Source organism: Python bivittatus, unplaced genomic scaffold, assembly GCF_059951505.1.
Source record: "Python bivittatus isolate LINGU-HERP-01145 unplaced genomic scaffold, Pbiv_v1 ctg000480_np1212, whole genome shotgun sequence".
NCBI classification, from domain to species: Eukaryota; Metazoa; Chordata; class Lepidosauria; order Squamata; family Pythonidae; genus Python; species Python bivittatus.
This window is the reverse complement of record NW_028277075.1, coordinates 81,915,869-81,928,945: the sequence shown is the minus strand read 5'-3', so window position 1 is coordinate 81,928,945 and position 13,077 is coordinate 81,915,869. Positions and strand designations below refer to the sequence as shown.

The following is a 13,077-nucleotide window of genomic DNA, read 5'->3' as shown; positions in this document are numbered from 1 at the left end:
AGAGGCCAGCTGGAACTATATATAATTTTCTTCTTTAATTATAATATTTAATTTTGAAGGAACAGTGCTTATTCTAGTGGAAAGGATAATAGTTCATAGGCTGAATTTCAGTCATAATTGATCAATTAAACTTCACACAGCCTGTTTAGCCTCTAACAAGCTGTAATGGGTATTTTCTTCACGCCATGTGTTACGAGAAAGGGCACAGAAACTGAATGAAACTTAGCTGTAATTCCTCTTGGTGACAAGGATATTTTCTTGCCAAAGTTTATTAAATATATAATCTCTTTTTGGGCAAATGCTATCAACTGAAAAATATACATATAGAAGCACAAAAATTATAAGTAAGAGTTAGTAGTTGAAATTAGTGGTTAATAATGCAGTTCTGTATACATTTATTAAGAGCCAGTTTGATGTAGTGGTTAAGGCACCTGGCTAGAAACCAGGAGACCCTGAGTTCTAGTCCCACCTTAGGCACAAAGCCAGCTGGGTGACTTGGGCCAGTCACTCTCTTTCAGCCCTAGGAAGGAGGCAAGGGCAAACCAGTTTTGAAAAACCTTGCCAAGAAAACTGCAGGGACTAGTCCAGACAGTCACCAGGAGTCAGCACTGACTCAAAAGAGATACACAAACACACACATGCACACATGCACACATTTATTGAGAGTAAGTTTCATTTCATTAGTGGCATTTTCTACAGGGTTTAGACCAACTTGCACTGGAATAGCTAATGAATTTATAAAAATAAATTGATTTACTGAACAGTTAAGATAAGTTACTTAAGTTCATAAATGAATGCATGTTATTAATGAATCATGGATCCCCAGTTCTGTTGAAGTATGAAGTGCAGGATGGAGGTCTGGAATCAGCTTGTTAACAGGATAACTTAATTTTCAAAGCTGTGTAACACAATTTGTATCTATTTTTTTAAGAATGGTATGATACATATTCTTTTGAGAAACTCTTTGAATTTGTAAACATTGCAAGTTGTTTGATGCAGGATGATGAATTAGATGGATCCTTTGTTGGACTCCTGTATGTAGTTTTTATATTCTTCATCTGCAAGCTTCTGAAAATGAAACAAGGGGCATCTCATTAGATGTGAAAAGCATTTTGCTTTGTGTATTTTTGACTGTAATGGATTGATCTCAGCAGTACTTCCCTGTTGTGTATTTGAAATATATGATATTATGGGTATAATAAATGTATTTAACTGCAGTCTGGATATTATGATAAGATATGTCCCAGTAAGACATAACAAAAAATTTTAAAAATAGCTGTGATGCTGATTCTCTTCTTTTTACTTCCTAGGCAGCACAAATAGTCCTGATCTCTCTGTTCGAACTGAACACTCCCGAGTTTACCATGTTACTTGGTGCCTTGCCAAAAACATTCCAGGATGGTGCTACCAGACTATTACATAACCACCTCAAGAACTCCAGCAACACTAGTGTGGTGAGATAAGTCTTTTCCTGTAAGAAATAAACACAAAAAAATTATTAAAGGCATTAATTTCTTGATTACCAGTTGATTTGGGCAGAGTCACTCCCATCATAAAAATCTGCAGCCTTGGCTTTACAGGGCAGTAGAGACATGACTTTTAATAAAAGGGGTGCCATTGTTCTGAATGAATTCAAAGGATGTATGTCTTTTTGTTATCCTCAAATCTGCATTCAAGAATTCTGTGCTTTTATATGAAACTTGGCATTGCCTTGAACATGGTGGATTGTGTGCATATTGCCCCCATAAGGTTCACCACTAGCCTTGGCCTCTCATTTATCTGCCAAATTCTAGGGGCATTGTTTGCTGCAGTTGTAAAGGTTTTTAGAATGTGTTTAATTGTTAATTTAAAAAAAAAATCCTGCCATTGCCCTGCCTAGTTTGCCCTGTCTGCATCTTGGATCTGCCTGCTAAGATGCCATGGTGCCAAGGGTGGTTTTCAGCAAAAGAAGGAAAAGGAAAGATCAGGTACTAGAAGGTCCAGTGGCTTAGAGTTAAGAAAATATGGTGAGTTGTTTATTAGCTAAGACCTAGCTAGGCACTTTGTTTTTTTTATATAATAAAGATATTATAGACTGAAAAATAGAAATGGGGGTCAGCCAGTTCCAGTGTCCTTTTACAGGCTGCACCTCAGCCATGAACAAGGATGAATTCCTCACCTCCCAGCTGCTCCACTCACGAGCCTCTCGCAAAAGCCTCTGGTTTTGCGAGTTACTCATGAGGAACAGCCATTCAGAGATTGGATAGGTTGATTTCAAGCTTCCTTCTTTATTCAAAGAAGGATAAAGTATCCTGCAGTGCTCGCTGAGCACTAATCAGCTGAGATGCCATCTCCACAAACTTGAAGATGATCAAACCGCCATGCCCACCACTGGAAGTATCCTAGCTAGGTGCTTTAGAGGCTAAAAACAGTTGCCAGGGAAAAGGTTCAGCAATGTCTGCAGCAAACCATGATGATGCCAAAATGATGACACACTCAGTGATGTCATCATGCAAATGCCACTACTGTGAACTTGCTATATCAGTTCTGATACAATTAAATATGTTGTGACATTATGTGATGTCATGATGCATGTGTTACCTTTTGACCTCCTGTGGACAGCCAGGAAGAGGTGAACATTGGGACCCAAATTCTGCTGTGGCTCAGGAAGAAATCCAAGCCAGAAAATTCCAAAGTTTTGCTGTCACTTCCTTTTAAGCTGCAGCTGGGAGCAGTAGTAGGATGTAAGGCCAGCTGCATGGAAGAAGGAGGGAAATCTCACCTTCCCCGGCCCTGCCCTACCTCAGTGCTGTTATACATTCATAGACAAATGCCTGACATATCCTGCCAAGACCTCTTATATTGCTGTATTCCTTGAAAATATGTATTTTCAAGGAACCCCAAAGCCTTTCATTCTAGAATGCTACTAAAGCATCAATGTGAAGAAAGGAAGAAGAAAAATTCAGGACTCCCTGTAGTAACCCTTTTGCTTCAGTCAGATAGATAAGGTAAATATTGATAAGCACTTTGCCTTATTTTCCTTATAATGTAAAGAAGGCAACAGTGGGCAACTTCCAACCGTAGAAATTTCCTATTGAATAACTTGAAAGCTATAGAAGCAATTGATATTTGGTTAACCCTTAGTCAAATCAATATCTGCACTTAATAGTTAAAATATTGATAGATTCTGCTTAAGTCAGATTTTATATTAACTATAGTACAGTTATCCCATACTTCATTTATTCTTCTCCCTGTAATGTATGTTATTTCTTCTCTTTTGTATATTAGGGTTCCCCTAGCAATACTGTTGGCCGAACTCCTTCACGTCATCCTAGCAGCAGAACCAGCCCCTTAACTTCACCTACCAATTGTTCTCATGGAGGATTATCACCCAGGTAACACTGTCGCTTAATTAAAGTATGATTCCAATATGTAAAGTTTTCTGCTTAAAATGTCATTAGCTAAAACCTCAATATAGATACATATATAATGCACTTGTTCAGTTCTGAAAATAAAGCAAGAAACAGTCTTGCTTTACCTCTTAGAAAAAAAAATCTAGACTGCACTTTAAAAATACTAAAATTTATAGGTAATGCCTAAAAGCTACAACAGTATCTACCCTTTTGTCCTGCAAGCATACAGACATAAATATATTCAAACGAATATGCATTGTATTCATTTAAAGAGATTACTTTATACATTTGTCCTCCTTTCTTATACAGTCATATTTAAAGACCTAAAAAAGGAAAGGGGGGGTTGAGAATGTTTTATCAGTAAACTGGAAAATACAATTTTTGTTTCATTTATTTGTACTGTTCTTAAAATATGCTGCCAAGAAAGCCAAGAAAAATAAGTTGCTGCCTAAAATGGCTGTATAATGGCTGTGGTGGCCTAACATGGAAAAGATAGTTGATTAACATGCCAAAGATGTTTTCCTACTTCTGGTAGGAGATGAATCTGGATGTATTAACTACATATGGTAACAAAAACATTTTGAAAGGATGGCGGTAACAAAATTTGAGATAGCAGTATGTATGTGCTATACACAAATATTCTAATTCAGAACCATTTTCTTCCAAAGGATTGTGTGAATAGACTTACTGAAGGGAGTAACTAAATGCCTGTTCCCAGAGTTTCTTGGGGGGAGGTATACAACCAGGAAGCATACACCAGAGAGGGAAGTGGCATGTATCCTTAATACACTTTCATCTATTTTGTCACACAAATATAAATGTAAATATCTAAGTTGCCCTCTTAAGTAAAATTTTTGTTCTGATGGGAATATTACAAGAATATTGTTGATGTTTCATCATGAAATGATTTGACCATTTGCATCCTGCCCACATGCTATCAACTTTGAAGTAGCTACTATCTCTTGATCCTGCTTCTTAGCATAACAGTCTGTATCATGTGCTGTTGATCCAATACATTGTTGTGAAATGCAGTCCATACAAAAAGTCTGTACTGAATACTGTTGACTCAGAATATTATTTGTAGTTGAGTCAAGTGGCCTTTTTATAAATATTAAAAATATTAAATTTCAACTTGCTGGAGTGGAATTTGGCATATTAGCAAGTTTGCTACCCCAAGCAACTTGTGAACTTTGATCAGAATAATAGGGTTAACATAGTGTGTGCTTGCTTCCTACAGCATTTATTGTATTTACTCCTGACTTTGTACGTATCACATTTGTCTTACATTACAAGCGTTTATCCACAGGCACATCTGTATGCGTACATATTGTAGTATAACTGTAGCAAGTGCAAAAGATTCCTGGTTCACGCACAGGAGATTTCGACAATACAACCCACGATATTGTTACTCAAAAACAATTCCTACTGAGAAAATGGGGCTTAGTCATGCCCCATACATGCCCTGGGTCCCCAACATAGCACCCAGGGAATATGTCCATCTATCCATTTAGATTTTTTTACTTTAAAAAAATGAATGAGAAGTCCACACCAGGGTCAACATAAACTGGATTTTCAGCAGTGTTTCTAAGTGTCACATAAAATGGTGCATGGCTACAGCCCAATACTTTACCTTCTGTGAGTGTTTTGTGATTGGCTACACCCACTATGACAGTCGTTTTGTGAGAATGTCCGTAACATACTCTCACTATTACAGATGAAAGATTGAGGACTCCTGGCATATGCATGTGGGAGGACAGCCTAAAAGTCCTTAACCATATCTTGTAATTATTCAGAATGCAGATACAGGGTTTAAATACAATGCATGCTTTTGTTAATATGAGTTTACTAACATGTGCATAGCAGATGTGAAAAATGCAAAAAGTGTTCCTTATCTTGTACAAGCATGTCCTTGATTTTATTTTTTAATTTTTGAAGGTTTTCAAAATGTCTGACATTTTCTTAACTGTAGCATTTTCCAGTTCTATGCATATCATACAACCTATTCTGTTCGACCATTTTAGGTTATTTTTTTCCTACAAGCTCAAGAAATCTCTAGAGATTTTCAGAATAATGACTATGAATGTTTAAAATAAATGCGTGTATATGTGTATGTGTGCACACGTGTGCATGCATGCATTGTAATATACATATACAGACAAATGCACACACCGATATATAAGTTATTCTCTTGGGGCTTTTTTCCTTAATGGTGTAAGTTTCACATACATAATTGGTTTTGTGTTCAGTTTCTGAACAAGCTTCTTGCTCCAAGCTAATCCACATTTTTATTCACTGTTAATGTTTTTAGTTTTCAATCATATTTTGCTGTTTTAATTAAATTTTACTACTTTCTTATTCAAGTGTTAGCTTACAATATTTGAGAATTGCTTCACTGTGACTTTTAAAGTTTTCTTTGTTCTGGCTTTCTGTTTTATGCTCTAATTTTTTGTTCCTGATTTTCTGAAATGTTGGAACAAAAAACAATCTGCAGAGTTTAGGCTATGAAACTCATTTAAAAATATAACTTTGAAATTTTTTGAATGGATGAAACATAGTAATGAAATGAAATGAAATGAAATGAAATGAATGTTTTTCATTGCACCTGAGATGCATTTGGAGTTCAGACTGATATTTTGAAAGAATTAGCCAGCAAATTATATCTAATTTGATATGCTAAAATGCTTGTTTGCCAGAATGTTGTATTTTGGAATTATAAACCTGTCAATTTATTTGGCTATATTGAGATAGTATAGGAGAGTTGGTCATACTTTGTCCTTTAAAAATTGAGGTTGCCTCTCTGGTGGCTTGCCCCACAGGTAGGTAGGATCAGATTTTGTGATATTAGCCTTTTTTTCTCTCCAAATGCAGAATTGTGTAAACATAACTCTTATTTCTGGTCTTTTTTCCCTGAAAGACTTTCATGACAGAACAGCTAAAGAAGCAGGCTGTGATACAATCAGGTTGTGCAGAGATCTCGATTCAAAGAGCAAAATTTGATTCAGAGAGGGGCATATATGTAACACCTGTTGGAATCATCTTAAAAAGGCTGCACTTTTTCCTGGATAATAACTCTTCCCAGGGAAAGGTATGATTGGTTTAAAATGTTCTCAACAGGTGCTCTATATATGCCCATGCCCACTTTGAATTTATGTTTTGCGCTTTGAATCCAGATCTTTGCACAGCTCTAAAGTACTGCAGAATTATTCTGATGTCTCATTTCATGATTTGCGACGTTTTTCATCTATTTATACACCAATGTGATCTTTTGTATAATGACGTACTTGAAACTCAATAGAAACAAAATGACCAATTGAATACTCCAGCAGTTCTAAACATATGTTACAAGCTCATCCTATAAAACTGCCCCAACAATGATGAACAATTCCATGTATGGCCTTTACCAACCTGGTATATCTTTGCAACCACTAATGAATATCTGGACATGGAGATAGACTAATAAACTACCAGGGATGTCCAAAATGTTTTACATTGGAGAGTCAGCTCTGCAGTGTTTCATTTTCTTCCCAAAATGTATTCTTCAGTAATGGTTTGTGTATTTCCAGAAGTAGATAGCCCAGAACTGAAAGTGGTTCATGGAGTACTGGATTTGGTATGGCCCCAAAATAGATACAATATGAGAGATTTCTAAGGGTTTACCTTTATTTACCTGATTTAGCCATCAGGTTGGATGGCTTGATTGGATAAAACTAGAGGGTAGAATGTGGACTACTTATAGGAAACAGAAAGACTGCTTCTGAGTTCTGGAGAGTGATTGCTCAAAAGAATGAATGAATAAATGGGAGAAATCAGCAACCATCTTTCAAACAACAGGTATAAATGATTATCAGTCCAAATGCTAGCTATTTTGGGTTTTCTCTGCATTAATGTTGTATCAGGGCATTGGAAAGAAGTGTTATCTGTTTGCTTGACAGACAACCTGCTAAGGGTGAATGAGTTTAAAAGGTTAAGCATGGTGTGAAGTAGTGGAATTACATGCCCACGGGCATGATTATAAGAAGAAATTGCAGTGCTTAATATTTAGCACTGTTTCTAAGTATTTTGTTGTTGTTCGCATTGGGCAAATAGTAAGAGGCCAAAATATAAGGCTGAGATTTGTTAGAAAAACAGATTGTAGGATATATTCTTGCTCTATGCAGGTGTCTACACAGATCCTCTTGGCCGTCGGCATTTGACTATTTGTGTTGTGTCTTTAAATCTCATATAATCTAAGCTAATTGATTCCAGTGCATATTCTTCTTACCTTGACATTTTACAATTGGCTGAAGTCAAAATAAGTCTAGGAAAAAGAAATTTTCACTACAGAATGTTGTTTGTATTGTGAAATAGGCAAATGGATATAGACAAGAGATGCCCTAAAATTCCTTAGTAATATCTACTGATATTGCAAGTATTAATGAATGGCAGTGTATTTACCTGAAGCAATCAATGGAGTATTCCTGTCCAATCTGTTTCTATTAAGTTCTTCTCTAGTTGAGAAAGCATGAAAAAAACACAGCCACTCAGATTGTAGTTTTCTTTTCTCCCTTTTTCTGTTTCTTCCCTCCTTTTCTCTTTTTTCTTTTTTCTTCCTGTGATCACTGCAGTCGTTTCTGGGGTTGGAGTGCAGATGGGCTGTCGAAGCACCCCCCTCCCCTTTTTCAGCCTAACTCCATCCCCGCTGCTCCTTCTCACAAGACTTTCAGGCGTTCTTACTCTCCCAGGTAACAAGCCACCTGTTAATCCAACCTGTCAGAGGTGTCACAATGTTATTTACCTTTTGGCTCAGTTGACTGCTTTCAAAGAGACAGATCCAGGGGATGTGGAAAGAGGCAGCACCTTTTCCTTTATAGTTTTTATCTGTGAAGGAATCCCATTTGTTATGTTGTTTCCAAAGCACTTGTTCAGGCACCCAGAGAAATGTAACTGAGTATTCCTGTCTATCTTTTCATTCCTTCTGCTGGAAAGAATACAAATAAACCAAAGGAAAGACTTGTTTTATGCAATGAACTATTCTAAGCAAATGTTTCCCTCCCTTTTCAGATGTATATATGGGGCTAAAATCTAGAAATCAGGTAATGCCAAATGGTAGACAGGGACAGGACCAGAGTTAAGGTATATTGACCTTCTAGTTAGACATCATAACTAAATAATGCATAGTTGAGAATTAAATGATATTGTTTTGGATGCAAAAGGAAAAAATAGGTTTTCAAAAATCACTTGGCAATATTGAAGGAAAAAATATCCTCTTTGCATTTGATAAATTAGCCTCCCCAATGTAACACCTTCCAGATGTGCTTGACTACAATTCCCATAATCTCTACACAGCATGGTTGATGGACATGCTGGCTGGAAAACAGCAATTTGAATGTCACACCTGAAGACGCCAGGTTGTAAACATTTAGCATAATACTGCCAACTGCTTCAGCAGCCTGAGAGCAATAGTCACCCATTAGGATGCGGTTCACATTTTACATGCAAGTCTATTAGCCATGTACAGGGAATACATTTCTTGTACAGCCTCCCAGCCAAACCACTCATTTGGAGAAATATGGAACTGGACTCATTCCTTCTTTGTATCACTTCCTACCCTACCCCATCCCCACCTGTCATTTGGTGGAATTCCAGTCTTATTTGTTGAACTTCATGTGCATAAGCCTGGCCCTTGCATTTGTACTCAGCCTCTGTTTCAAGACCCAGCCTTTTTGGTTTGGTGGGCACATGTAGAATTTTGACAACATGTTACGTCTTGAAAAATGACTATTGGGAAAAGTGCTTGCCAATTATAAAATGGCTGCACTGGGAACATAAACAAACCAACATCAGTTTATCAGAATGCTACTTGCCACTTCCTCCTTTTAAGATGCTCTGTATTTCCATGTTTATGGTTGCCATGTTAGGAAGGCAAGTGGGAAAATTTCCCAACAACGCGTCAGGTAGATATAGCCTCCCGTCTTTTTTATTTTTTAATGAATGATTATAGGGCTCAGCAACATTTTTGTAAATAAAGATGATATTGTAGTTGATGTTTTGCAGCATGCCACTTTCCCATTGTTAACGAAAATAATATTTTAAAAAGGCAGTTGGGGCAGAAGCCTGATGGAATACCAAGGAAGGTGTTTGCAAACACATTGAAGACCTGAGATCTACCTTGGAAATCCCAACCCCTTTAGTCAAGAAGATTAACTATAAATCACCACTGTCAACCACGGCAAAATCATACTATTTGCAGCAAGAGAGACTGCCTATTACATAATAGCATTTCAAGTTACAAATGGCAATATGAAAGCATAAACCTGTTTCTAAGCTGTGTGGATACATGCTATGCAGATGTGTGATTGGCCAAGTTGAGATTCTCTGGCATATGTCCATTATGTATTCCTTTATTTGTGCAGCTTGCAGTATGAAGATTCAGTAGATCTTAATCTTCATATTTGTTAGCAAAGCTTGAGGATGTAATTACTAACATCAGTGCCTGAAAATGTGTGAATACATCATTGCTTGCAGTGATAAGTATCTAGCTCTGTAAGAACAGAACAATGAGAACATTGAAAGGGACACAAAACTATTAATTATAGTACAGATAAAAATCTACAGTAAGTTATTCTATTTACATTACTCTGTGTAAAAATAAAATTATGACAACATCAGTAAACAAAAATGAGGGACTTAGGATATAGATTTAGATTTTGTCCATCAGTCGAATGTGAGGGAGATTATTGATAATTAGAAGCAGTTTCCTTTGTTTTATAGGCCAATTCTGTTTTTAAACTTAGGACATTTGTGTAAAATCCCAGACATTGGCAAGTTCTGAATCCTGAAGGCTGTATTTGTTGGAAGCTGTGGCACTGGAAAATAATATTGTGACATCAGTTAAAAGTCACACATTTTTCCTCATCTCTTTGTTCTCCTTGTAACTCCTCCAATTTTCTGCATGAATCATTGTTTTCTATCTTGTATGATTGATAGGATGTATTTTATTTATTCATTGTAAATTGATCTTCCATTTTTCATTTTTTTTCCTTTGTTTTCATATTATCTATACACTATATCATACAGTTCTTATACTGGTTAAATGCATTTGCTTGTACATGTGATTAGTTTTTTTAAAAAAAAATAATACACCTAAACTGTTCTTTCTTTTGTGAACTATTTTATGATGTTTTATTCTCAGGTTAAAAAAATAGGTTCTTCCCTTGTAGATTTTGGATGCCACTGCTATTTTAAGGTTTCTAATGAAATCTGTTCCATGTAACAAGTAATATGGAATAATCCAGACATTTGTATAAGTGTGGTCCAAATTACTATTTTACAATAATACATTCTGTTTGAAATTGACTCTAAACTGCTTTGTTGGAAAAAGTTAATCTTTTTAAATAGAAAACTAGGACTATCATTCAAAATGAGACCTTTTTTCTCCTTGGCATACTAATATACAAACTGATGCAAATTGAGTTTCTCATGGATCTATTATTACACTATCAATATATATGATATAGTTCAGTTATATATACAGAATTCAGCTTCTTACTTTACAGTCTAAAATTAGTATAAGGAGGAAACATCAGATAGAGGCAGTGATAATAAATCAACAGTGGGTGTGGAGGCAATGTTGAAAGGGTTTGTTGAAAATGAATCCATTTTGTAGCTGAAAAGGATTGATGATGATTAATTTGAACTATTTGGGGTTGGGAATTTTTTGCTTCTTCCATGATTCAGCTGTGTGAATCATAAGTATATTGATTCAGATTCTCAGAGCCATGGTTGTAGTTATGGAACACTAATGATAAGGTGGGTGTCTACCTTTCGGTATTCATTTTGTCCATCAATAGAAAAAAAAAGTGATACATTTTGTGGCCAAGTTGAAATTAGTATTGTTATGTAGAGAAATATTGTTGAGACCTGTGAGCACAAAATACTAATTGTCAAGGAAAAATTGCCAGAATCCTGTGTAATGTCTACCAGGGAATTGTAAAACTTCCTTTTTTGTGGGGAATGGTTTATCACATATAACATCTATAAACACTTAATTGTTTTAAAGATAATTGTTACTTTTCTAGCTTGAAAAGGCTACAACACAGCAAACTGCCACATGCTGAGATTTTAGGATATGCTGTATTATTGTTTTGCCAAAACCCCAGATGTACCTTCAGTCCAGCCAGTGTTAACTGGGTTGGTGCTGCAGGAAGAGTCCACTGAAAGAAATCCAGGGACTGGAACTGTTTCCATGAGACATAAATCTTGTTTTTGGCAAGTAGTTTTAAATAATGAAATACAAGTTTTGGGAGGTGCCATTCAGAATAGGTTATCATTTTGTGAAACATCCTTTTAGCAGAGATAGAGTTTTGATCCTGTTGTGTCATAGGAGGAACTCTTTAATTGTAGGCCCTTTTCTCTGGATCCAGAGGAAAGTTATCTGTGTTTATTCACAATCTCCCTGCTCTATATATAAAGCAACTCATCAGTGACAGAGTAGAGAGCTATATTTGTTACCCTCATTGTAACTGCATGTATGTGTGTGTGTATGTGTGTGTACACACATACACACACCCACACAAACACATATGTGCATACATGCATACACATATGTAAATGTATGCCCCTTTCAACTGTCAGGATGGATACAGAACCAAGGTTACTTGGTTATCTGTTATATACGTCAGATATATGGATTTCAGCAAGTTAAGGAATAATTACTTTGAACTGGAGAATTGCTCATGCATTCTAGTGAAAGTGTAAGGTTTTATTTTTTAACCCCCTAAACACATATGTACATCATAAAAGGAGAATATGGTCTGGTTAATTTAACAGCTGTCCTAGCACTTGCACAAACTTGTAATAGAGAAAGATGGGGCATTTGAGAAGGAATGAGAAGAGACACTTTGGAAATAGAAAGAAAAGAATTTAGGGATCAATGTTCCAAGTAAGCTTATGTACTAATGAATTTCAGATGTAGAAATTGATAGCTTTTATGGAGAAAAGAAATAAGGTATTTATGTTTAGCTTAATTCTAATTTCACTCTTTCAGAGCAAGGGAAACACATACAAATCCCACCCCCAACATGGCCGTGGAAAAATGCAGGGTCTCCTCCAGGTTTCCTAGTTTTGGATTATAATTCACAATGGGGTAAAATGTCTTTTTAAAGAGTCTTTTATGGTGGCCTCTTGAAAAAAAGATCATCTACAGGAAATGCTCTTTCCAGCAAGCACAAGAAAAAAAATGACTAGACAAAAGTGAGACATTGCTGATAAAATTTTATTTGAGAATAATTAAGGTGTAATATTTAGATTCTTCCATTTGGATTCCTTGTAGAATAAAATTTAAAGCCAAAAACTAGTTTTTGCCTTGAGTCTGTAGTGCCACAGGTTTAATTTCCAGCATCCGTGATGACTAGTTTTATTGCTAATTCTTTTTAATTATTATCACATATTTAGAGCTAGGTTTCAGGTAAGAATACTAAGAACTTCTTTATTCCATGGGGAAATAGTCCATTTTATTGTGCCTTTGGGTTTTTATATAGGTGAATAAGTTTAATATTTTGGGAAATCTGTTCATTTAAAGACCTGCTGGGATGTTAAGTGTTGATCATGGAACTGTGGCATCACAGTTAGTCATCAATCAATTTACTTATTATTTATTTACTATATTGTTATCCCATTAGATAGAGAAAGAGAGATCAGTTCAAAG

General features: G+C 35.9%; 1 protein-coding gene across 5 annotated transcripts in view; it reads left to right on the top strand.

The window, feature by feature from the left end:
- CLASP1 (cytoplasmic linker associated protein 1) overlaps window positions 1-13,077 on the top strand; it is a 201,066-nt gene that overhangs the window by 166,343 nt on the left and 21,646 nt on the right. For 4 of the 5 annotated variants that reach the window (XM_088146425.1, XM_088146422.1, XM_088146421.1 and 1 more), the window contains 2 exons: window positions 1,311-1,454; window positions 3,268-3,374. In XM_088146425.1, coding sequence (XP_088002551.1) covers window positions 1,311-1,454; window positions 3,268-3,374 — 251 coding nt within the window. Of the gene's footprint in view, window positions 1-1,310; window positions 1,455-3,267; window positions 3,375-7,996; window positions 8,114-13,077 lie in introns of all 5 variants that reach the window. The other variant, XM_088146424.1, reaches the window with a different exon arrangement.